This window comes from Amblyomma maculatum, chromosome 11 (assembly GCF_055883805.1).
Source record: "Amblyomma maculatum isolate TAMU_Amacu chromosome 11, ASM5588380v1, whole genome shotgun sequence".
Taxonomy (NCBI): domain Eukaryota; kingdom Metazoa; phylum Arthropoda; class Arachnida; order Ixodida; family Ixodidae; genus Amblyomma; species Amblyomma maculatum.
Window position 1 is genome coordinate 66,383,280 of NC_139354.1, and position 26,335 is coordinate 66,409,614.

Below are 26,335 nucleotides of genomic sequence, written 5' to 3' on the forward strand. Positions count from 1 at the left end.
TTGCACAGCATTCGCGTATCGCCAGTTGCAACCATCCGGTTGTTTGTAATTCGCGACCACGAGCGAGCAGCTGGGCATGCAACGCAGAAAGCGAAGCGGCCGGCAACGGCTCATCGCACTGGGGCGCTTTTCTCTTTGTTTCCGGAGCGATCAAAAGGCCGATTGATTAAGCCTCAGGTGAGGAGGAAGAGATGTGACGCGGCGTTCTTACAATACACCCACGGGTTACAGGGAAAACGAACAGCGGTCGGTTCCTGTTTTTCGACCGTGAGCCGCCGTCGGAACGTACTTCCAGGTGGTGTATGTTTGAAGCTGAAATCGCACGCCGTGTAAATAACAGGCTTACGTCACCATTATAGTGCCAGCGCAGATGGTGCGAACAGGCTATTCACACGTAAACAGCCTATAGCAGGCTGCCCTGCATCGCAGTGACAGAAGCGGGTCAAGGAGAGACCTGGGATTTGTCTCGTTCCGAATTGAGGACTGAAAGTGCACACAGGTTATGACTAGCAGCTTACCAGTGTCGCTAGGGAGGAACATCTATAACAGTTGCATCCGACCGCTACTCACCAGTGGGTTCAAAATATGAAGGCTGAGGAAAAAGGTTCTGCTTAAATTGGGAACAACAGAGAAAGCTATGGAACGGAAAAATGGTAACTGTAACGTTAAGAGACAGGAAATATGCAGAGCGGATCATAGAAATAACTCTAGTTAATCACATCCTAGTCGAACTCAGGAAGAAATGGGTATGGCCAGGAACTGCAGTGCAAAGAGCGGATAACCGATGGTAGATAAGGGTGACAAATTAGATTCCAAGGGAATAAAAATGTAGCAGGGGGTGGCAGAAAGTTATGTGGACTTGTGGGGTTAAGAAATTTGTAGGGGTCAAGTGATTGCAGCTAGCACAGGAACGGATTGATTGGAGGAATCTGTTAAAGGCCTTCACCCTGCAGTGAGTATATGCAGGACGGCTGATGTTAATCACCGAATTGAAATCATTGCAAAACCCTCATTGAGCGTAAGAAATGGAATCAAAGGCGTACTGCCCGGAACGACCACTACGCCTGAAAGTACCAGCATAAATCGTTGTAATTTCTCTGTGCACGCTATGAGCCTCGCATGATAACTTCTTTCCCTCACCCTGCATTCATACTTATAGCCTTGTCGCTGCTCTCACTGTGCCGATGCTGCATTTCTATGAAGAAAGAGCTTTTTGTCACCTTCTTGAATTTTTTACCACTTAACCTAATCTAGTGGTGGATAGAGAGACTATTTTTCCAGCGTCGAGAGGAAAACTGTGAAATTTCGATGTGCTCGAAGTATTCCATCACGGCCGCCGTAGGGTATGTTTTTGAGAAACATCTGTGGAGTGCAGCTTTCGCCACAATAATAGCACGTGTTGGACGTGAATCCTTGAAACATTGTTGAGATTGTCATCTAACTGAACAGGTCGCTTTGTTTTTTACCTTGGTGCATACCGGAACACTGCTGCTTGCTGGGAGCAGGATGCGTATATCGGCACACTGATAGAATCAGGAGGAAACAGCACTAGCATGTGTGACAGGATTCGCTCAGCACAGGCTCGCGCTACTGCGGTGTTGCTCGTATGCAAGCGACCAGCTACTGTTACGGCATATGCGTATTGCCCCATATTGGAGCCACAGACATGCACTGAACCTCGAGCGGCCTAAGTGCGTTTCCTCAAAGGCTCACTGTGCAGGCTTCAAGCAGCATATAGGTCAATCCTATCGCGTACAGAAGGAAAGCGACGCTAGTCTTCAATAAGTTTGATGGCCCTGTGTACTTTGGCCGTGAGATGGCGGCTAGCACTGGGTTTAACTTTTCCGGTCTAAATTTTACCTCCTTTTTTCGTGCTGCTAAAATGTTATTGCAAGAAAATAAATTTTGCGCATTCACACTGGCGCAGCTGTTCACATCCCTTTGCACTTGTGTGGCGCAGGTAACTGTTTGCCCTTCAGGCTGAAATTATGTTGAACTTAAGTTTTTCTGTTTAACCATTCCCGATGCAGAGAATGACTTCACCGATGTTGCTGCATAAGTGAGACACAGATGGTTTTGCTTATTTCCTTACGCTGAAGTAACTGCACAAGAAGTCATTACATTAGCGTTTGCTTGTAGTGGGGCAGGGACAGGGGCCAGATGCAGGTCTCTTGCCTGTGTCGTTTCCTAAACAACGAGGATCATTAAATGACCACAATTTTTGCTTAATTTCGACCTTATTTCCATCTCCTTTCATATAAGAAGTTTACATTATTGGATTCAATATTTCGACGTCTATTCTCGGGTTTGAGACAAGTTTTCTGCAAGCTGTAACAATAATTTTGCTCCTGAATGTCGGAACACGTCATTCTTTTCTGTGCAAAATGATTCCACTGAATGCAGTAAACCTAATTCTGAATCTTTCGAATGAATCTCTATTCTATCTTGGTTCTCTTGATTTACCAGTTTGTTCACCCAATTTATCTCTTCTATGTGCAGATGTCCTAACCCGACCGCACCCGTAAAGAGAGACTACGCCTTTAGACGCTGCAGCATGAATCCTCAAGACTGCGCACGCTATGGCGTGCACCGGCCGTCGTTTACACAAGTGAGTCGATTGCATGCGGTATGGTGGTTCTTCATGCTTCACGAACCATTGTGAACTATGCCCGGCAACGGCTTGAGGGTTTAAGAGAGCCGAACGTTGACTCATATTAGTGAGTAAAATAGCAGAGTAAAGTGCATGTTATCGGATACTCATGTTTTAAAATAATATCCACTCATTAAATGTTTGCATTTTTGTCATTCTAATGAAATATTTATTCTGATGTTTTTTTTTTTTTTTGCTATTCGGTAGCAAAGTTACCTTTAGGACACGGAAGGGGCGAAAAGTAAATGCCTTATAATATAAATTAATTCAGGGTGTTCTAACTTCAGGCTGAGAAGCGAAAAGCAGGTTTCAAACAAACCAACCACAATCCGCCTTTTTCACAAGATGTGGCGCCCTCTGGTAGGGGTTGAAAATTTGTCTGCTACTGGTTAAAACGCCCTTGGGAGACGCAGCCACCTGCGAAGTGGTGATATGTGTTCTCGGCTGCTACCGCTATCTGTCCCATACTGCTGCCACGAATATGAACTGCGCATGGTCCCCTGAGATCAGCTCCGGCGATCGCGAAGGCCGAGAACTGCTCATGCGCGGCTGGGGCTGGTGGTTCTTTTTCAACCAGAGTAGAGGCACGCATGCGCAGGGTGGCCTTATGAAAAAGGCAGATTGTGCGGACCGAAAAGAGTCACTTCCGAAAACCTAGTATAATGTCATTACATTTTGCGGCCTGAGCTTCTCTCAAGCTCCAACGGGGCTCATGGGACCTAAAGAGGCAACGAGGCACGAGAAATTGAAGCAAGGAAGCAACTAAACTTTTAGCTAATTTCTTATTTGTGTTCATTATAGAAACCTGAAAACAACTGCTATTTAACATGCCAGCCAAGGAATTTTTTTTGTTGCCAGCACTGCTCAATGTCGCACTCGTGTTTCGAGAAGATCGCGCCTTCAGCGCCACAGTGGAGACTTCCCGGAGGGAGAAGTAGAAACATGAGTTTGCCTTCGAGGCATGCTTCTTGTGTTCGGCCTTCAGCTAATTTACTTCTCGTTACTCTGGCAGCGGCGCCGAAGCTGTACAGTAATAGGCGCAGTAATTGCGCTATATGCCGCAATTATGCAACACCGTGAGGTGCCGCTCCAAGAGAGAGGCCGTGATTTTGTCTGCCGTCCGCCACTATTAACATAGCATATGTGCGTCTCCACACTTGCGCCATTTCTCAGCAGCCAGCTCCACTTCAACTCCTGATTGATTTGTCGCGGTTGGGTCCCGAAACTTATTGCAGCACATACTGCGGTAGGCGGTTAACACAGCTTCATTAGCAAAGCAGTTGTGAACAATGGTGGTGTCATGCCGAGCTACACACGAGCGCAAATTCCCGGGAGGGAATTGTTATGTGTATTTAAGGGCTTTTCGTTGCTTCAGCCTTGCTACGGAGTCATAAAATACTGTATTTAGTGATCTATTATTTTATCGAAAGAACGGTCACATTACTGTCGGCCTTAGTCTGTGTCCTTACTGCTTCGCCTAGAACGGAAGGCATTGGTCTTTTATACGATGTCAGTTATTAGTATTATAAAAGCGCGGTGGCTGAACGGGGGATGTCTACAGTGCCCGAAGTAATGAATGAGCTGAATGTATCCTTAGTAGGACCGGATAATATATGTTATATAAGGCCAATGTTGCAATTTTTCCATCAACGCTGTTTCGATTGCTCTCCTAATGTCTACCGATGGTGACCGATTACTCCCTGCAAAACAAGGAAATTTGAATGTCTGATTGTTGCTATATTGCTTCGTAATCGCTTAGAACCCTTGGTCGCTTTCTATTTGTCAGAGAAACGACGTGAGGTTAAAGACATCAGGCGCTAGCAACGCTGATCGCTTACTGACATGCGCTGGGTGTACATCAGTAAACGACGGTCATTATAAACTTCACATGCATGTTAAACTGAAAGTTTCTAAGGCCGCCAAGTACCAGAAAAAGAAAATGTCTTGTCACTTTCATACTAATGGCTGCAGCTTATTATCAGCGCAGCGTGCTATGGGGATTTCCAGGATGGATCATAGAGGTCAACAACATTTCGTTTTCCAATGCTACTTGAAACCAACCACAGTCTACATGGCAGCCAAGCAAGGTTTGAAATGACAAATTACCACTCGACTAAAATCAACCCTGCCTCTAACTGCCATATTTGGCTGCTATACTTGATCTTTCCCAGTCCAAAAAAACTACAGAACTTTGTCAAAAATACAAAATATCCTGTAGTTCTGTCGTAACCATCAGAGTTTTCTGTAGTTCTGTAGTACTTTTCTGTAGTTCTGTAGTTTTTCTGTAGTATATTTCTGTTGTCTGTAGTTCTGTAGCACTTTTCTGTTGTAACTACAGAAACTTCTGATGTTACTACAGAATGTTCTGTTGTCACAACAGGTTTCCCGTCATAAACCGCGCAAAAATTCTGTCGTAACATCAGAAACGTGTCTGTAGTTTTTTCCGACTGGGTTATATTGTTCATAATGGACAATCTTAACTTCAGAGGTATAGTGTGCGTAGTGGCAACATACGCCTTTCCGATTCGTATTCTCCCCTGCGAGCACTCGTGTTTGACGCACGCTGACAGGCGGGCATTTGCATTTCACAATAAAGCGGCGAACTTGTACAGTACATTCCCACGCGGGTGCCATTACCGGCTGACAGGACAAAACACGCGAGCTCCTTGCAATCCCGCAATCGCCTTATCGGAAGCAAAGTGAGTAGTACCCAGCATCCTCAAGCCACAGGACACGCATAAAATAAAAGGAAAAAGAACAGCCACTTCCGACGCGGCGAACTCTCCCAGTGTCGCTGAGATTCTGGAGCAATTAACCCCCTAGCCCAGATCTCAGCTGCATGTAGAAGCTTGCGTGCGCTCTCTGCTCTTTCGTCATGTGGGCGTGCGTGCGCTTGTGACCGCAGTTTGCGCACGTCGTTTTGACTTGTGTGCAATGTGTGCGCTTGCAAATGAGGGCCCTGCTACTCCAGCGTGTCCCTTACCGTTCTCATCAAAACGCGGCGGGGCCCGAGAAGCAGGAAACGGCGTTTTGCTTTCGATGCGTAATTTCGCGCAAATTGGACTCGACTATGCGTCGACGGTGGAAGCTGCTATTTTGACACGATGTCCGTAATTGTGTTGTGCTCGCGAGTGGAGTAGCCGTGTGATCGTATTCACATAATTTTATGGCGTTGTAGTCCGCATGGAAAAAAAAACTATGTGTGCGCTAGCGTATTCTGCTTGGGTGACATGTTGCAGATTGTTTAGAGCGACATTCTAGAGCACTTTAGTACTGCATGAACTGCAGATTGCCTGCAGCCACATTTCGTCCCAGAGCCTCGGTACAGCAGATATCGCAATAAAATAAATTTCCTGAAAATTGACCTCCCGTTATCTGAAAGATGTGATTCCGAGTTCATTATTTACTTCGCTATACTCATTCGGGCAACTCTGCGCAATAGCGCTTAAACTGGATGTAAATAGAACAAAACTAATCACTAAAGAACAGTACCTCTTTCGTAGCATGACTGACTATAATTTAAAACTCATTAATTGCATATCTACTTTGCATTTATTAGGTTACGTCCATTGAATTCATGCGCTTATATAGGAGAGTATAATGAAAAAAAAAAAGATTTGGTTCACTGTTTAATGCTTTCAGGAGGCCTCCTAAAACATCGTCTCTGTTAATCCACTCGCTCATTGTAAAGGTATCTGTAGCGCTTGTGGCCTTTTAGCTTTCTTATATTGCTTTGAAACAAAAGGTACAAACGTATATGGCCTTAATATAAAAACATATTACTTTGCTGCACTTGCTGAAGAACCGACAAATTAGACATCACGAGGAGCTGTTGGGAAGTGCCCGCAGTGCCGGTAACAAATTCGCTCAGGACGAACTGATGCACTAATTGAGGTGGACGTATGTCTATGTCATAACAGCGAATAAATCATGAATAAGAGCATGTTGTTGAGGTCTCCGTAGTTAGATGTTTGTTACAGACGCAGCCATTGTCACCGACAGCCGCTCCACTACTGGCACATGCAAAAATATCTGTTCACCAACTCGCCTCTTCCCGTGGTTGCCCGAAAGTTCTTGCTATGTTCGCGTTGGGGCCTATTTTCATTGCCCATTACCGTAGCCAGTATATGGCCTGGTTGTATATCCATCATAGGCCACTCAGGCAAGCTGTAATCTTCGTGCAACACTCCCAGCTTTCCCGCGGCTCAGCGCAGCGAAAGATCGTGACTAATATCTATCGATCTAGATGGGTTGGTCCAGCAGCCTAAAATGAAAATGACTGGCACATGTTCTCGTCCTCATTGTTGGGCGAGGCTGAAAGAAGCAGTTCGACATAAGTACTGTGCATAGGTATAACCTCTGCTCGTGCCCGAACTAGGTTTCTATACCTTGTGGACAAGTGATGCAAGACAGCATGTAATATGTCAAACACAGGAACAGTGTGCACGTTTTGCATTTAGGGCTGCTGCGAAAATAGGTCTGAGAGATTATTTTTATTCATTCTTGATGGAGGCCTGACGGCTTCGTTTTCTGCCGGAGCAGGCACAACTCATGCCGTACCGGAAGAACTGAATCCTTGCATGATGAAATGAACCTCCTCGTTACCTTTAAATATAGTTTCGTTTTGAGGACGCCTAGTAAGAGAGTCAGGTTTTTGGACCGAAGGTGTATGCATTGACTCGAAAGGTTGCGCCATCAATGCAGTAACCGAATACATTACTAAATTAGAGGGTGACGAATACCTTTTCTGTTTGTCTTTGCACACTAAGCCAAATTACGCAAAAATATATTTCATTAAGGAAACTAATATACGAAGACATAAGCGATTCTCAATAACAGGTCAGTGCAAAGTGCATAACCAACTGCGTGCTCGTGCAGGCCGGTTTCAACGACACGTACATCCAGCTGCCCAAACACAAGACGGTGCCGGGCGACGTGCTCAAGCGCATCGGCAAGTCGCAATGCAACACCCGCCACCTGAAGCAAACAGCGACGAGGCTGCTGCCCGTGTTTGGCTGGCTGCGCACTTATCGGGTCAAGGAGTACCTGCTTGCCGACATTGTCACTGGTTTCACCGTCGCCATGTTTCAAGTGCCGCAAAGTGAGCATACGTTGATTACATGAAACTTTATTGGTGGCTACTCGGATCGTTTCAGCTATAGCTCATCTGTTGCACCAAAATGGTTGTAACAAAATAGCAATTCCGAAGGCAGTCATATATTTTTGCTAACGTACTCATGCCTACCCATAGAAGACGTCCATTCCGGTGGTAATGTTGAACGCCTGCGTCAGCACAAATTTTATGAAATTTGTACCGTAAATTCTAGTGTATCTCTGGTACTGATTGACTGCAGCTGTTATCTCCATATATTAGCAGAGAACAATATTTATAGAAGGTAGAGAAATATACTAGCTGGAAAGAATAATTTACTACATTACAGATAAAGTTGTACCTGCCGAAACGGCTTGAATGACGCTCTATGTCATGCTCCGTTGTTTAGTGCTGATGGAATGGCAGCTATTCCTAAAGAAAGCAAATTGCAAAGCCCACGGCCGACAGGAGAGGCTGACGCACGAAGCATATTTTTCCCAAGCTGCATTGCGTGCTTTAAAACACGGTCAATGCATGCCTGTCACGCCGATGTTCCTTTGTCTACTTCTGCCAAACTGCAGACAGTGCTGCCTATTCTGCTGCTCTAGTTAATGCGTTAAGCCGATGAAATTTGCCTGATTCGTTTCCATTTATTTGGTGTTATGAATATGTGTGTGACTTACTTCGTTGCTAATGATATTCGACAAATATCGGCTCACTGTGTCGATTGTTCGATTAATTACGCATAAATTTATTTCCCCCTAATGACATACCTGAATGTACCTATGTATCGTTTATACTTGCGGTGTGAGGGCGTTGCTAATAACGATGTGCCTGAGAAATTTGTAAATTAATTTGCCGGGCAAAAAATTACCTTGTCATTTACTTTTGACACAAACGTTTTTTCTTTTCTTCACAGGTTTGGGCTACACTCTTTTGGCATCCGTCCCGCCAGTTTTTGCATTGTACAATGCAATGTTCCCTATGATGATCTACATCATATTGGGCACCGTGAGGCAAGCATCCGTTGGTAAGTGCTCAATTCTTAACGTGTTTCCTTTTTTGAACCTCATTGACGTTAGTCAGCGCAGCGTAGTGTGCCGTGTTTCTTAGGTACAATATTTTCTCAGTGATTATTTATGTAACCTGTGTAGTAATGAAGAGGCACGATGTGGTGCCAGTGGGTTCCTGTTCTACGTCGTCTATGACACTAAACTCACAAAATAGCGAATTTGGTCACTAGAGAGCAAGGTTTAGGGGGCAAAAATAATGTTGCGGCTGCGAAAACAAATCTTTTCACACTTATTCAAGATAACTGCCAATCCAAAACACACGTGTTACAACGTCTGTAGAGTTTCATTTTATTGTCATGCATCTGCAGCAACAATATTTGTTAAAAATGATTCACTGTATATATATTATCATACAATGTCTGAACAAGCTTTATGCGCTCATTTTATTACCCTTTAAGCGGTGCTGACCTTCTCGCGTTGAGAATTCTTGAGAAAAAATCAAGAGCGCCGTTGACTGGCCCTGCTTGCAGGCGCCGACGCCATCATGTCCATGATGACGGGCGGCGTTGTCCGAGAACTCATCAGCGGTGACTTGGCTGGTCATCACTCCATGGTGGCCATACACAACGCCACGCATGCGGGGCCGTACACGGTGGGGCAGGTCACATCGGCGCTCTGCTTCACCATCGGCATCATACAGGTAAATTGGTGGATCCTTGGAATGCGCTAAACTGCGAAATTATGCTATTTTATGAGAGAAATGTTCCGTACTCTATTAATCTCTTATGTTCCTTTCCCAAAGGTGGCCTGTATATGCCTTCAGTATGCCAGCATTCTGGGTGAAGTCGTATTTACTTCTGGCTATGTGAACAGCGTGGAATTTGGCGGATTTTAGCTTCTAAGGGGCTTTCTGTGCGCACCCTCGATGGCCAAGAAAGTATGGGCACACCGCCAAGTGAATATAGTGAAAAGGTGTCACGCATTTTTCGAAGAACAGAAAGGGCAGCTGTTAGCTCGAAACGCAGAATGAATGACGCGATATGCATTATGATCACTATCTTAGTGCTTCAGTGAAAGAGCGATTGTGTAATAGCCCTGTCACAAAAGATTCAAGGTTAACTGTCTCTGGATTTTAAAATGCTCATTCTTCCAAGGAAGTGCCAGTTCCAAAGCCATCTATAGGCTAAAATAAATAGAACTAGTGGACCCATCTCTTTTATGTGGCTAGTAAACTATGTCTGTCGCAATATTTGTTCCTGAAACCTTGTCCGGCTAATGTGCCTTGTATGCGACAGCGACAGTTCACGCGTAATGCTGCAGCTTCCCTGATACACACATAACTTACTCAAAGCTTATGTAGGGCATCGCTACATGAAGCAATTGGATTTGTTCGAAAGGCAATTCAATCAAGTAGCTCAGACAGTTCTTGGTGAATCAAAAAGGCAGAAAAGCCCTGTGCCTTTGCTAAATATGGCAGGCACTACCATACGTAGTGGTGTCGCAGAGAAGTCGCAGAAGCGCCGCTTCCTGGCTCGTCATTCTGGCCAAATAGTGCGACTGCCGGCCGAGAAAAGGGCAGCCAATCTACTCAAAATGTTTCTCATGCCCCCCGCCCCCTTCCCCCTAAAGAAGAAGCAGTTATTTTCTCAGTTTTTCCCGTAGGGAGAGATTATTTGTAGCTTTGTTGTACTCTTCAGTAGCGCGCAGTTTTTTCCTTATAAATATTTTATTTCGCATACAAAACATTGTGTCATAACTAGAAAATTTTCCGTTAAGTTCAGTGCATAAAATGTCACTGCAAATCGGTCAGAGTGGCAGCCAATGTTCTTCGATTTTTTTTGGTTGAGAACGATGATATCGTACGACCATTTGGTTGACAAAAACAAAAATAGTTCCTGGGTTTGCCTGAGATGAAAAAGGGTTAGCCTGCATTTTTGATGATCAGCGTGAACTGTTTCGATGTCAATTTATTTATATCATTCTTAGGACTGAAAATTCTGGATTTGCTAGTGAGATTGATTTTATGCCACTTGTTCATGTTTCTTTTTTTCCCTGCGGCCAGGAGTAACCAAATTAAAGTATCGCGTCAATGCACGCAAAGCGCATGAAGTACTTATGTTCCCTGTGTTGGCACCATGTCATCTTGCAGTTGGTGTTCGGCTTCCTGAGCCTGGGCACGCTCAACGTGTTCCTCTCGGAGCAGATGGTCAACGGCTTCGCGACGGGCGTAGCCGTTCAGGTGGTCGTCAGCCAGCTGGGATCCATCTTTGGGAATCACGTACCTCATATGACTGGAATGTTCACCATATACAAGGTTCGAACAAAAATGTACAGCAGGCTCCCTTTATGTTACTGATAGCTTGTTGAGCAAGGTGCAGTGTATCTTGGTTAAATGCAGTTGCAGTCAGCTGATCAACGTGTAGACCTTGTACACTTTCCACAAACCGTATTGGCCCAAACGTAACAAGAGCTCGGCGACTACATACGCGAGTCATGACTTGCTTTGACATATGCATGAACATTCAGTATTTTATCGAACTTTTCGATACCAAGGCCAGGCTTTTCTTGGTGCAGAGATGCACTGTAGAATCGAAACTTCAGGCAGCTAGGTTAGACGTGATCGAAGAAAGTTAAGGGCCTGAGCGCTGCGCAATGGGACGAATCTGATGCGCTGGCCGTGCAGCATTTGGGAAGCATTTTTATAGCGACCAATTTTATACTCAGGGGCAAAACGCAAACATCGCGGCTTTTGATTGCCACTTTTGCATGTGAATTCAGTTGGACGTAAATGCTTGTATAACAGCAGAATTTACGTTATTAGGTTTTTATATGGTTGACATATTATGAAATAGTAGCCACTTTTAAGGCTGAAGCTCTTTATTATAGTTTCATATGCTCCAAAAAGGCTGCACTTAATTTCGCCGAGTCAGTATACCGCAACGAATATTTTATCGCCATGAATTACTGATGAAGGGTATTATAAAATTGCCCTATAATAAACCATTTATTGATTCCTGGTGTATTATTTATCCAAGAATTTTCGCAAAATGGCATGAAGCTCATGACAATGCACGACACCATGAGAGATGTGGTTGAGAACTTTCCTGCCCATGTTTTCGTGCAGACGCTGTACGCCTTCTTTGAACACATCCATGAGGTGGCGTGGCAGACAACGCTGGTGGCATTCGTCGCCATCATAGTCATCATGGTGGTCAAGCTGTTCCTCGATCCCCCCGTGATCCGCAGGCTCGGAATCCCGCTGCCCATCGAGCTCACTGTCGTAAGTTCATCTGACACGGAACACTACTGGAGAAAGCTTATAACACAAGCATCACGTTGAAACAAGTGTAGTACCGCAAAGTGCTTCAACGCCCGTGAAAGGGCATGGCTCAAGAGCCATATCGAATCAACGCTGGCCGCGCCGTCCATATGCTTCTTTACGGATATGAAAACACCCCTTTCCCGGACTTCTAACGCTACACCATCAAAGGGGACGTTATGCCAAAAATCCTGCGTTGGCGTCGGTGTCGATGTTGTGAGCGAAAAATCACGGGCATAAAGCTCTTTGCGACTTAACGAGGCAACATCATATCAGAAAGTTCGTATGAGCTGGCAGCGTGAGTTACTCATTTGAGGTTGGAAGATGTAATACGAATCATCCTTCCACTGCTCTGAGATGCGCAAGCATGTTCAATTGCTTGGCTGAAGTACGGGTTTATATTCAGGATTGTAGCCTACGCCATCACGTCATACACTTGAAGGTGGAGCTTAAGTGTCCTCATAATTTTTGTTTCCAAATAAAGAATGCAAAATCGCCCAAATTAATCAGAAGCTTTGCCGCTTAGTGTACCATGTGATTAAAAGAAGCCTGTTTGAAATTTAAAAAAAGTGGCTTTTCGAGGTCGAACAACGGTAGATTTGGCGCATGCCATGGAAAAGCTTAATCAGTTTAGGCACTAAGCTGCCTAATTAAATTATGATCGTTCTAACTACTTAGGGAAAGCACCAGGTTGTAATTACAACTTAGTAGCTGGCAATTAGTGATAACCTTATCAGTATTTGGAATTTAGAAATCGCAATTATTCTTGAAACTGCCGCACAACAACTATCAGCCATTCCTCGTGGAGTTAGAAATTCGCCCATCGGCTGTGTATGCAGAGTGAACACGATATCGCGTCACATCGCGGCACAAGTACTGTCTGAGCAGCGCTGCAACACTTTCAGCACAGACGGAGCACCGCTCGCCTCTCCTTACTGCACCCGGCAATGCGGGGAAGAGAAAGGCACGTCGAAACCTTCTCCGCGGAGTGACGTTGCCTACTGGAGGAGCGCACGGTTTTTGAAAAGCGTGAGAAATAGCCAGAATTTGCGGAGCCACAGCACTGAATGCAATTTTTTTTTGTTAAAATTTTTGGAACGGACACGATTGTTAAATGATCAGTGACAAAATACCTAATTGTAACTAGCCGTCTGTCAGTACCACTTAGAAAGCTGATTATTGGAGTTTAGGCAATCATCTTAGTAGTTAACGTGATCCACCTTTTACCTGACGTCCACCAACCCAAAATAACTTCGCCGTAAAAGCAATGTTCTCACTTTTAAGAGCCTATTGTTAATAATTAGTGATCGGGTTTCTTCAACCAATCAGGAACTCTAAAATGTGTGTTTGAAATATGTTCCTGCCTTAGAATTTATGTCGGCTATTGAAATATCGCAGTACGTGGATTTAGCTTTCAGGAATGTTTTTGTTAATAGCGAACGAATTTATTTCTTATCGTTCAACACCGCAGCACAATTCTGATGCTGCGCCTCAAAATGCATGTTGCGACACATTTGGTATTTCATCAAAGTCAAAATGCAAGCTTGAGTGTGAAATACTCTACGCATTCGTCTTTTACGGCATGAATGGGGACGTGCTTCACTGACATGCTATACCGTCACTTTATGCGCATACATCGAGAAAATGCTCTTCAGGTCTTCCTGCAAAGTTTTGGCTCTCTTTCCTTATTAATACACCTGTTTCTTAAAGCTACACTTGTCGTGATGCATTACAGGCTCGTTTTTGGCGATTTTTTATTCAATGCAAGCTGATGTAGGCTCTGAATGATCTCATTGCAATAACTGGTACTGCTTCGCCCTCCTTTCTTGTTTTTCTTTCAAGGTGGTCCTGTTCACAGTTGGCTCTCACTACCTGAACCTCAGAGAAAACTATGGCGTCGAAGTTGTAGGAACCATCCCCGAAAAGTAAGCCGCCATGTTACTGAAGTGCATTGGCCAGTAAAGTAGAATTTCGTGCCTGAGCAAGAATGTCTGCTGAAGTAAGACATGAAATGGGCTATTCGGTTCATATATTTCCAGAAGAAAAAATGCTGGACTAAGAATATGGGACGAATAAGCAGACACTATCACGCACGCGCAGAGCGCTTTGTACGCGTGCTCTGTCTCCTTATTCTTCATGTCTTATTGGTGCAGTTTTTGGTATTGTGTACAGCGATATCGTGAAGTAAATTTTATGCCAATGAAGGAGTGCAACAACTTCTAGTTCCCCGCAGTAAACTAGGTACACATATTTCAGCTTCGGTTCGAGCGAATGCACATTTAGGTAACACTCAATACATATTAGTACATGCTGCTTTAGATGAATTTAAATGATTGAAATATTTTGTATCCTGGAGACGACAATCAGGCAAGCAAGGAGAAAAACTGCTCTGAGGCAAACGTTGCTGGGTCGCAATGTCGCCTAAAAGTACTCCTTGTTATCTTTTATTGATTTTAAACTATCTCCTTAATCATGATAAATTTTATTACCTTATTTACAAACAGCACCATTCGTTTATATGCTTATAGACTCGAGCACCATTTCGTAAAAAAAAAAAAAAAAAAAAACATTATTTAGCGATATCTGATGCTGGAGGAGCTCGAGAAAACAAACGTCCCTTCAAAAAGACCAAAAGATATTCTCACTTATTGATGATTTGAAAGATTTTTATTTTCGTCGTTTACATTTTTTGTCTCGTACACAGGCTTTGCTATATACTTCATTCTATAAAAGGACATTGTCGGCTTTTTAGAATGTGTGTGCACATACCTATACATGTCCGCAATTCTACGTTTTGTGGAGTTAGCACAACCGCAAAAATCATTAGATTAAAAGGATGCACGCAGGCAACATTACAACTCAGAATTTTGGCACGACACGGTTTATTCGAGATGAAGTGTAGGGAATGTTGTTGAGGTGGACGGTGGTAACTAAGTTGCTCAATTTCATGTGGGTTCTAGTGACTAACCTCAGTTTCTGCTTAGGTATCTTTCCTCAAGTCACGCTTTATGATTTTACGCCAGTATGCGGTGTTCTTAGTTTTCAAATCACCTGTTACAGTTTGCTGCTAATTTTTTTAATCTAGCCTGGAGATCTTCTCAGCTCGGCTAACAATTCCTTCGTTCTACCTTTCAGGCTACCCGAGCCTACGCTTCCAAGCTTCAACACGTCTCTTATCGCCAGCATCCTGCCCGAGTCTTTCGCCTTGGCCATTGTCAGCTTCGCAATCACGCTGTCACTGGGACGAATCTTTGGACAGAAGCATGGCTATGCTGTGGACGCCAACCAGGTAAACAAAAGGCTGACCCTTGTCTTTCTGCGTGGGAAATAATTTTGACGAACTAATTATGCGACATTTGTCAGGTCCACTGATATAAACGCAAATATTTTTCTTTTCGTTTTCGCTAACCTCACCTGGATATGCCAGGAAGGGATTTCTGGTTGAACGGTCTGTACTAAGAATTTAATACTGCACGATTTTAGACTTTTGCAAGTTGACTTACCAGTACAAAAGGCTTAACTAAAAGGCTATTCTCCGTTTATAACCTCATGCCATCATGCGTGTACAATAAAACGTGTGGGTACAGGTTGTAGGCATATTTGTCATTCATGATTAAGAGCAGTGAGGGAAAAGTTACCCAGCCGTGCATGATGTTGTCGTGTTAGGCAAGTTTTAATAGGCATCCCTTTGCAAATATATTGCAGATAGTACTACAGTCACTTCACTGACTAGTTAAGACCATACAAAAATAGCTATGCAAGCACCAGCATGCACAACGCAACTCGAGCAGGTCTATTTCTTCCATTAAACTGAAGCGTTTTATTTCTTTATTGTGAGAATCTGAAAATGCGCCATTGACATAGTCGTATCAGCCAAACACGTTGACTAACAATACGGCACTCAAATTTTGGCGTTAGTGAACGGCTACACCACTCTTGTCATAGGCAACCAGTTACTTTCACCAGCTAAGTTCCCACAATAAGTATGTTTGATGTCATTATATTCTTTTTATTTTGTTTACGAAGCAACATTGGTAATAAATGATTTTTTTGCAAGACTCACACAATTGATCAAACGTAGAACACACCAATAATTCATACGTAGTGATTGTCCCCTATTCGTTCAGCTTGGGCTACATTCTGCTACGTCATTTTCACTGCGTCCGCTACAGCGCGATGACATATCGCGTTCAACTCTAGCTAGCATCCACTTATATTAAATGCACCTAACCTGTCCTAGCGAATTTCCGCATCCATCCATTTTCACATTCCACTTTCGCACCAGGATATGTTTGTGTACCTGTTAGCTCACGATAATATTATTTCTAGTTATGTGAATAAGATGCTGATAAGCACATTTCTATTCGTGTGGCTCATATTGAAAGCTTAAAACTGAATTTATTCTTTGCTCTTTATTTTTGCAGGAGTTCCTCGCCCTCGGAGCGAGTCACGTGTTTTCCTCCTTCTTTTCCTGCTTCCCCATCGCTGCGTCTGTGCCTCGCAGCGCCGTCCAAGAGGGCGCTGGTGGCAAGACTCAGGTACGTGATTTGTCCCGAAGGCCTGAATTAAATTTCTGTTTTCTACAAGTGGTTATACTCTGAAATGCAGTCCTGAATTCAAAGCAAAAACATTAGGTATCTCAATCAACGCATCTCTCAATATTCCTGCATTCCCTATGTTAGATTTGGGATTACTGCTTCCCATCTTGCACAGAATGCTGATTATTTCCATTCACTGCTATTACCATTTGTCTGTTCGAAACCAGTTTGAAAAATCAAGTTTTTTTCCTTTAGATTCAGGAACCAGAAACCCTGTGGGCAGATCACGGCATGACACTGTCTCTGATACTCGATGCATGTCTGAAAGCCTCGATGCATGGTGAAAGCCAAATTATGTAGAAAACAATGACTCCTAAACAAGCTTGCTCTCTCTGCAGCTAGAAAAAGCCTCACTTGTACTGGCGACCTCTACTTTTATGCTTTTTCGGCATGCAGTATGCAGTGTAAACATGGAAATTTAGAGCTTCCAGCTTATAAGAGAAATATCTGATCACAGTGCTTCTGCACAGTTGCGGCACTTAAGTACAAGCGCTCTCTCTCTCTCTCTCTCTCTAATATATATATATATATATATATATATATATATATATAGTAAGAATCGATAGCTATTATAATCTAGGTACTGATGGATAGCATCCTGATTCTACTGTAACATCTGTCAACGAAATGAATGCACCAGTTCGATAAGAGATTATTACTTATGTTCTTACAACACTAGCTCTTATCAATGGTTAAGGCACTGATTCATGATGTATTCTAAATTTGAATATTGTGCAAAAGAATTCTCAAGGGAACATAGTGGTATATATTCTTAGAGGACAGTAGCCTTAGTCTTGAGTTAACTCGCAAAATAATGATTTTTAGCACGCAAATTTTTCTCATTGATAAACCCACCGTGGCGTTGAACGGCACCATAAATATTGCGATGCATATGTGGAAGTTTTTGGATCATAGTTATTGCGCGTTTATAGCGTCTCAAAGTAACGTGCTTTGGGAAGTGTAAAATTCATAGTGTTTGTGTTATTTTCATTCCCAGATTGTGAGTGTTGTCAACATCGTCATCATCGTACTTATGGTTCTGTTCCTGGGCCACTACTTGGAAGAGCTGCCCATTGTAAGTTGTTTATGCCATACATCGCAATGTCTTTACACCATGGACATAAATTGTGCACAACGTCGCAAGTAATACTTATCCAGTTCATGTCAGAGATTTTGTGTTCTCATAATTAAACAGCTTACTGCAACTTTCTTATTGATTGCACGCTTACGAATGAATAACTTTAACGTGTATTTTCTTACCATGCTAGGTACAGTTCTTTAGATGGGTACAAACCATGCTTTAAATATGCTATAGAAACACTCTTGCCTTCGCACGTATTTGTATTTAGGTTTTGTCCCCAACAGAATTAGAAAATAGCAACACTCACATAAATGCCAATTAGAAGATTTATAATTCTATACAATAAACAATTAAGAAACCGCTCGGACATGGGCAGGACTAAGACAGAAATAACTAAAAATGATGTTTTTTTAAACGTAAGTTATATTTGTTCCTGCTATCTGACATTGGCACGTATACTAAATGCAAAAGTTAATAAGGCTGGTTGGAATTGTTTTCATTGAAATTACGTGTCATTCAACGATTCAGCAGTTGGTGTATCGTTATGTCTCTATTTTTTGTCATTATATTAAGGAACTGATAAATATCTTGATGTGCTTGTATAGGAATTCGTTTGATAAAAATGACTGAAGGAATATTTTTGTAACAATTGCATACTACTCAAAGAATTCTAGATCTCCTGATGACTTTCTTCCTTTCTTTTTTTTTTTTGAAACCTTTACTACACATTGAACTCTAGCTTGTCATAGCTATGCTTCAAACTTATCTGTCAATTGTTTTTTTTTTCAGTGTGTTCTGGCGGCAATCATTGTCACTTCATTGAAGAAAATTGTCATGCAAGTCCAGGATTTCAAGCGCTACTGGGATATCTCTAAGATTGACGGAGTAAGTCTATTTCTCCCATCAATGGCTTGAGCAAACGTTAACCAAAGATATAACCTAATTCATGAATTGATTGCAATTAATGAAACATAACTTTTGGGGACCTTAAATTTAAACAATGCACCTTAAAATAGTACGCAAGACGCTGCCCATTTTATTAGCATGTAGAATGTCAAAACCAGATATTGAAGTGTGCATTCGGCATGGAATGGCTTGAGTGGAAATTCACGATTAGCACGGAGCCGCTAACAAATTCAACATGTAAATAAAGGCAGCCAGGAAGAAAATGATTCACACATATAATTGCTTCTAGCTCATCTTTTGCACTTTGCCACTTTGCAGCAAGTTTGGATGGTGTCATTCGGTGCCACCGTCATCTTTGACGTCATCACTGGTCTTGCCATTGGAGTGGGATTCTCTCTCCTCACGCTCATCTACAAGATTCAGAGGTAAACATCTGATTGCCCATTCTGAACAACATTTTCGCTTTTTTGAACTTATCACTGTATGCTTGCTCTTTGCTTTAAAATCAATCCACTCATGCACTAGCAAAATCTAGGATGTGCACGACCGGTGTATTCAGAAAACTTCAAGCTCTTATATATATCAAATGCTTTAACCTGCCGCAATACCACTAAGTATTTTGCTTTCGATATCCGTGATGTTGCCGTTTGTGGAATATTAATCTGCATTTGCAATCTGTACTCTCGCTTTGTCAGTTGACTCTTGTTTCTGAGCATGGCAAAATATGGTACATAATACTGCCTGCCAAGAAAATACGAAGCTTATCATGATTCTTACGATAGAACAGTTTTCTGCTTTATTTATTTGGTGATTAGGCAAGAAAATACTGTAACATTTGGAACCTTTTATTGTTACAAAACTTTATAGTAGTGTTTCTTTAAATGATGTAGCATAATGTTTTCAGGCCTTCTAATAAACATTATTTCACTGCTTTTCTCCTCAGACCAAAGACTTTCCTCCTTGGTTCCGTGGCCGACACAGAATTCTTTGTTCCCATCAAGAAGTATCAAATGGTAAGGCCTAGATTGAATTTTCATGTTTTCGTCCAGGAATCATTGCCGTGGCATTAGAAGCATTGTGATTTTAAGTGGGATTCATAAAAAAGATCTACTAGAATTGTTAGTTAGTGCCGAAATTGGAGTTTGTCCTTGTGCTGAAATGATTACGAGTAAAGGTTTATCTGACAGCTGTTTTTAAGCCAATAATTTTTAATGTTGTCATTCAGCGAGAACCCGGCATTATTACGTTGGCGCTCAGTCTCGGATCTCGACTATCTAGATTGGCCAACATACTCAAGAACTGACATCCATGTGACATCGCGCGGGAAATAAATGTGAGAAAACATGATACCTAATGCGAAATAACTGTCGTAGCGTACCTCAAATATTTAACTCTATAGGAAAGTTAAATTAGTTGAAGAAAAATGTGAATGTAAATTTTCGGTTATTTCGGAACTCGAACACGTGGACTACTAACTAGGTCGCTTGTGAGGATTAGAACAATTATGTGGTTTGCGTGTTCGTCGTGTTCAAGGCATTGTGACATATTACAACTGCATTCTAATAAATGCATGTATAATTAGAGAACACCAGTGTCGTCTATCGCATAAGCGCGACGGAACTTCAGCGTCTTCTTTTTAATTGTTCGCGACCACATTGACAGCAGGAATGCTGCTATTTATTTAATTCCCACTCATAAAGATACTGCCGTAGTTTTGCATTACTATCTGGCTGCACAGAGTAGACAGAGACGTTTTTACATCACTGATACTAAAATCTGCCATGGCTAATGTTTACACAATATTTAGTATCATAACGTTTCCAAATTATGTGCTTCTATAGGTTGATGAAATTCCCAAGATCAAGATCTTCCACTTCGGAGGACCTGTTCACTTCGCCAACACAGAATACTTCAAGGAGCAGCTCCATAAGAAGATCGGCTTCACTGTGAGGTGTGTAACTTGCTCAGAACATTTATAAGGCGTCTTGATTGCATATACTCTTAATTATCTGCTATTGGCTCATACTTTCACTGGATACAGTGGAACATGAATATACACGCTCTGCTCGCAAATTTAACAGCAAATACTGTAACAGACAAAATGGAGATTAAATACAGGGCATATTACTAAATAGAATAGTTGTCATCATTTTTGTGTTCTAACAAATATGCTTCAAAACTTTCACTAATCATTTGAGGCACATAGTTTTCGCTTCTGTTTTACCAAATGCATGAATTAGCACAAGCAACACCCTGTTTACGTTACGCCTCAACAGAATTAGTGTCTATCATTGTGAAGTTTCTATGAGTGACACTTGCTCCTTTTCTTTTGCAGGGATGTACTTAAAGCCCGCAAGCGAGCCCAGAAGGGATCAACGTGCAACCTCGCCAACCTAGTCAAGGTAGATGCTCGTGTTTCATAATGTTGAAGGCGCGTACCTTCCCGATACTGCCTGTGAATCGTGAAACCCTAGGGTTTCTTGCTTATATATAATATAAAACTGGCTTGAAAAACGTACTTCAGTAATTTCTGCCACTGCACTGTGATCGCCTGAAAGGCATTCGGCAAATCATTTTATTGTATCCTAATTTAATTATTGTTTATAGCCAGACTGATTTTGTTACGATGTAATTTCTCACATTTACCTGACCGATAGTGTCTGCCATACTTTGCATGCTATGATCTTGGTGATATGTGATAATAGGGTAAATATCAGCTCTCTTAGCTTTAATATTTTTGCAGTAAAATGACAGAAAACAAAAAATTAGATACCTAAAGATGAGCTTCAAATGGAGGGCTACGGTGAATTTATTTATAGAAGCTTTAGTAGCAAATTTTTATGGCACTGTAACCTTCATAAATTTGAACTTCATGTAGCTCCATAACTTCAACCTGGCATTCCATGTTTGCAGTGTCTGTGTATACCTGACTTCATCAGCTATTTTTTGTTTCTCTCTCTCTCCCTGTACCGTGTGTGCGGCAGGACTCACCGATGTTGGGCGCCGAGTCAAAGCACGCGTCTTTGAACTGCAGCGTAGCCACGGACCTCTGCTCGCTGAAGTCGACCAACAGCGTGACTGAGATGCTCGCGCTACCCACCCACATCATCCTCGATTTCTCGCGTGTCTCTTTCATGGACGGATCCAGCATTGCCCTCCTCAAGCAGGTGAGAAAAGCTGACATCGTCATTTGGAACAGGCTTTTTAGCAACAGCTTCCTTTTGATATTTATATTCTAATAATCATGTGCCAGTAATACAAGCTATAGAAAAATGTCGTCGTTAGGTTTGTTGTGCTTGGGAAAGTCGTCAAAGAACAAAATCAATAGTTATGTTGCTGCTTTGGTTCCTTTGCTTTCTTTGAAAGTGCGGAAGAAAGCATTAGATATATCTGGCGATAACAGTCGGTTACCAAATAATTCAACTTAAAAAAAAAATGTTCGGCATATAAGAAGAACGCGATTATAACTCTCAGCACACTTGTTGAAAAAGATAAGTCCTGGAAAAGTCGTCAATTTAGCTTAGCTGCAATCAGTAGGGTACTTTAGGCACGTAGACTTCTAGGATAGTTTATTACGGTGCATTTTGACTTACATTGCCATCATTTGTTTCCTTTCAGTTGAAAAGGGAATATGACTCCGTTGACGTGAAGCTGTTCATCGCTGCTTGTTCTGGTGAGTATCTGCTGTAGGATTCAAGCCGCTATCTAACGTAACGGTCTGAAATATTCCGAGACATTCCACGGAAGAACAGCGAATGTTACCGATAAATACGAGTGTATGGCAGACTTTTAACATTCTAACTATTCAAATGAGCAGTGATCGTTGAAGAAGTAGGCAGTAATCACCAAGTTTCATGAGATATTGTTTTCCAAATGCTCGTGCAAACTGTACTGTGCGTTAAAGATATTCAGCTAGTTAAAGGAAAACGAAAATGAAAGAGCACATAGGCTCCAACTGAAACTCAAAAATAAAAATAAAGGACAATATCGGCTCCCTTTGTGGCGTAGTGGCTGGGAACTTCACTGCTGCACTCGAAGACGCGGGATAGAATTCAGGCCATGGAAGCCACTTTACAATGGAGGCGAAAAAAAGGGCACCAGTGTGCTGTGCGATGTCAGTGCATGTTAAAAAGCTACAGGTGGTCGAAATTTCTGCAGACCCCCACAACGGCATCTCTCATAGCCTGAGTCGCTTTGGGACGTTAAATGTCATGAACTAACCAACTGAAATCGTTTCTCAAATTTACAGGTGCGAAGCAACTTTTTTTTTCATGTCTTTCAGAAATCTAATGGTAGCTTTGTGATATATATGAGATAATTAACCTAGAGGACTTCAGTCCACTAAGAAGCACTTTGGTAGCGCATGAAGTCATACTGCGCTCGTGGTACTTAGGACTGCTATCAATCAAAAGTACTTGAATGCAGCGCAGTGTTTTCGGGGTTACTTACAAAATTTAATTTATAAGACAAGATTATTCGCAATCAGCTACAGATTTTTGAAGCTTGTTAGTAGTATAAGAGCTTTCTATCACTTCATTTTACAATGAAAACCTTGATGACTGCTTCGAGCAGCGTGCTGAGATCAAGCAGTCACGAGCCAGCCATATATTTCGGGAGCTGTCACTTCGCGTTCACCTCTCCCATTCATCTGTCAACATGTGTAAGCATTAGCACCTGCGTGTAACCTGCAAATAATTCAGAAATATGTGTGGTGGGGTTCCTCTGCAACATTGCAATCTAGTGATTTTAGTAGGGTTACTTTCTTCAAAGGCCATCCATTACTGCTTCTTAGATTCACAGTTTTTGTAAGCATCCGGAATGCTAACATTCGTAAAATCACCGTATGTTAGTGTTGTGTAATGTGGTAGCTGCTTAAACACTGGGTATCCACTAGAACTGTCAATATTTATTTTGACTGAGCAAGAATCACCAGCACTACCGGTCTTTAACCGAAGTGTGTTTATAGCATGTCTTCTTTGTTATCTTTCCAGACTCTGTCTTCGACTTCTTGAGGAAAGCAGAAGCCGTGGACTTTCTTGGCTCAGACGCATTCTTCCCATCCGTCTTCGATGCCGTTCAAGCTGCCCAGCATCCAAACAAGGTAGAGAGAGTGTCAGTACAATATGGAGGGGAAGTTTTGATTTTAATCCCACGTAGAGGATTGATTGAGAGGTTGTGAACGAATGTACTAAAATATTATACGGGCAGTAACTTTTCATGGCGTAAAAGCAGTATTATATTACGCTTCCAGCCATAGCAATTCATTCAGTGCATTATGAATGAGCATTATTATTTTTGTTGATAATTGCTAGATATATAGCACGACACCATAATTGACAGCTATTAATAAATTTTACATGTTATTGGAATTGAAATGTTCAACTTCTTTAATATTTCAGCGGATATATAATCAGAGAGATATTTACTTTAATTATAAATAACGCTTATGCATTTTTATTATTTCTTCTTCGCAGTTCATTGGAGCCATGCCTGAGCCAACACCATCCATCATCGAACCAGAGTCAGATGACTCCCATCCAGATCAATCTGAGTAAGTCCGCACGTTGTGTGGCACTGGCAGCTATGTAATACACGAAAAAGCACTCTTACGAGCAATAACCAGGCGAAACCAAACAACTAAACTATTTTAGTAGTGTCTAAAGTAGATCGAAATGCTGTACTTTTTATATTCATTGTTTGTAGAGGAATCGAAGAAACATGAATTCCCACTTGAGGGTCAGCTACGAAAAAGAAGGCTACAATTGGCAAAATTCGGTTCTGCTACGCAGCTTCAAATCATTGCGCCTTACATCTTTATAACATACAATATATTAGCAGCCTTGTCGCTAACAGATCAAGTCACGCTAGCATACAAGCAATTGATAATCGCTCATTTAATTTCTCTGCCACAGAAAGAACTGCTGTGATAAGCTTATTTTGTATAACATGAGGGCTTTATTACAACCTAATCATAATATTCTAGTTTAGGCTTTATGGCAGGGCACCTGCAGCTGCAGAGGATCGATTGATCCTTGCGAAACCGCGTACTTAATTATCTATCCAGCAGAATGGAAAGTTGGGCTAGTTGAAGGCTGTTCATGATGAATAAGTCCTGCTGTCTCCTTTTCTGGCTCTACATTCCGTTTGCGCCCACTTATTCATCACTAATGATCTGTGCCTCACACTGTAGCACAGAAACATAATTTCTTTTTGACTTTGAATTTTTGCCTCCATTATTTGATCGTCTATTCAATTAAGGTGCTTGGAGAATATACATTTTTTATATATTTTTGCGCCAAGTCTTGCAAATTTAGCAACCTTCTTTGTTTTGAACGCACTCTTTTTTTGTATTTCAGGTTTCTTTGAGAGATTCTCCCGCCTTACAAGCCGCTGTCGTGACGTCACATCCCGCTTTCGCACTTTTGTAAATATTTGTAATAAACATCCTACATGGTTTTAGTATTTATTCAAAACATGGTAAGTGTCTGTGTCAGTCATTCAATATTTCGTAAATGAAGCAAGCAATCGATTTCTCGCCGTTGGTAAAGTCGTTCGGCGCAACGTGCACGTTTTAAATGCCGTTTTCGATTACGCACATTAAAGTAGTGTCAGATAAAGTATTCATCCATAATTTGTCTCTTCAAAATGTTCAGCAAGAAAATAGTGCACATAATTAGGGACCTACAACCAGAGGTGGGCATTTGACCTCAAAAACCTCGACCTCACCTCAAACTCAAAAAATATTTGGCGACCTCACTCAACCTCAACCTCATCAATTGAGGTTGAGGTCCCCCAGGCGACCTCACCTCACTTTTCAGGTGACCATTGGCGACCTCACTCAACCTCACCTCAAACTCAAAATGTGAGGTTGAGGTCGGGCGCTCGACCTCAAAAAAAAAAAAAAAAAAGAATCATTAAATTAAACCGCAACTTAAAGCTAACATACATTTCTCGGTAATCCTAGGGTATATAGGCTAGCCAGAATTTTGTCATATGAAGGCTGTATTTTACTCCTAATTTTATACAACAATTAATATCCCGGATAAAAGCAGAAAAACTCCGGACACTACATGTCCAACACTGCACTAAAGTGGCAATCCTCTCCCCCTCCTTGCCTACCCTTTTGTGGTCGGTTTCAATCTAAGGCCTATATGGGTACAACGTTACTACGCATAGGCCCATAATGCAATACAAAGAGTTTATCCCATCTGACCCACGTGAATAAGATTCGTATTAGAAATAAAACCAAGCCAGTTTTTACTATATACTGAAAAGCCAAATGCTGTTGACCCTAGTGACGACGACAACAATGACGATATGCTCTTTTTCTTTTCTTGCCACATAGCGCTAAACAGACAAGGACACAGCGAGACACACGGGACGGGCGCTTTTTTTTTTTTTTTTATCGCCCGTCCAGTATGTCTGGCTATGTCCCTGTCTGTTTAGCGCCATGAGGCAAGAAAACCGACACCAACTCGCCCAAGCTTCCATCCTTGCTCTTTTTCTTAATTCGAAAAAAAAAATTGATCATTGCCGAGCTTTTTTTTTAATACACTGTACATTGTTTTGCGACAGAATACATTAAATTAGGAAAAAATAGGAATACATTCGTGCCTCGTTAGTACGGACGCTTTGGTTTCCGACCAAAGTTGTCCATAAAGCGAGTCATCCATAAT

General features: G+C 42.0%; 1 protein-coding gene across 4 annotated transcripts in view; it reads left to right on the plus strand.

The window, feature by feature from the left end:
- The window catches only part of LOC146174013 (prestin-like), a 189,921-nt gene extending 164,788 nt beyond the window's left edge, over positions 1-25,133 (plus strand). For all 4 annotated transcript variants that reach the window (XM_084583172.1, XM_084583174.1, XM_084583173.1 and 1 more), the window contains 20 exons: positions 2,500-2,608; positions 7,529-7,751; positions 8,662-8,772; positions 9,286-9,455; positions 10,905-11,069; positions 11,880-12,035; positions 13,917-13,999; positions 15,210-15,363; positions 16,499-16,612; positions 17,670-17,747; positions 18,543-18,638; positions 18,978-19,084; positions 19,603-19,672; positions 20,501-20,610; positions 20,995-21,061; positions 21,644-21,826; positions 22,278-22,332; positions 23,651-23,760; positions 24,134-24,210; positions 25,016-25,133. In XM_084583172.1, coding sequence (XP_084439298.1) covers positions 2,555-2,608; positions 7,529-7,751; positions 8,662-8,772; positions 9,286-9,455; positions 10,905-11,069; positions 11,880-12,035; positions 13,917-13,999; positions 15,210-15,363; positions 16,499-16,612; positions 17,670-17,747; positions 18,543-18,638; positions 18,978-19,084; positions 19,603-19,672; positions 20,501-20,610; positions 20,995-21,061; positions 21,644-21,826; positions 22,278-22,332; positions 23,651-23,760; positions 24,134-24,210; positions 25,016-25,025 — 2,193 coding nt within the window. In that variant the 5' untranslated portion in view covers positions 2,500-2,554 and the 3' untranslated portion in view covers positions 25,026-25,133. The remainder of the gene's footprint in view (positions 1-2,499; positions 2,609-7,528; positions 7,752-8,661; positions 8,773-9,285; positions 9,456-10,904; positions 11,070-11,879; positions 12,036-13,916; positions 14,000-15,209; positions 15,364-16,498; positions 16,613-17,669; positions 17,748-18,542; positions 18,639-18,977; positions 19,085-19,602; positions 19,673-20,500; positions 20,611-20,994; positions 21,062-21,643; positions 21,827-22,277; positions 22,333-23,650; positions 23,761-24,133; positions 24,211-25,015) is intronic.
- Positions 25,134-26,335: the final 1,202 nt, after the last annotated feature.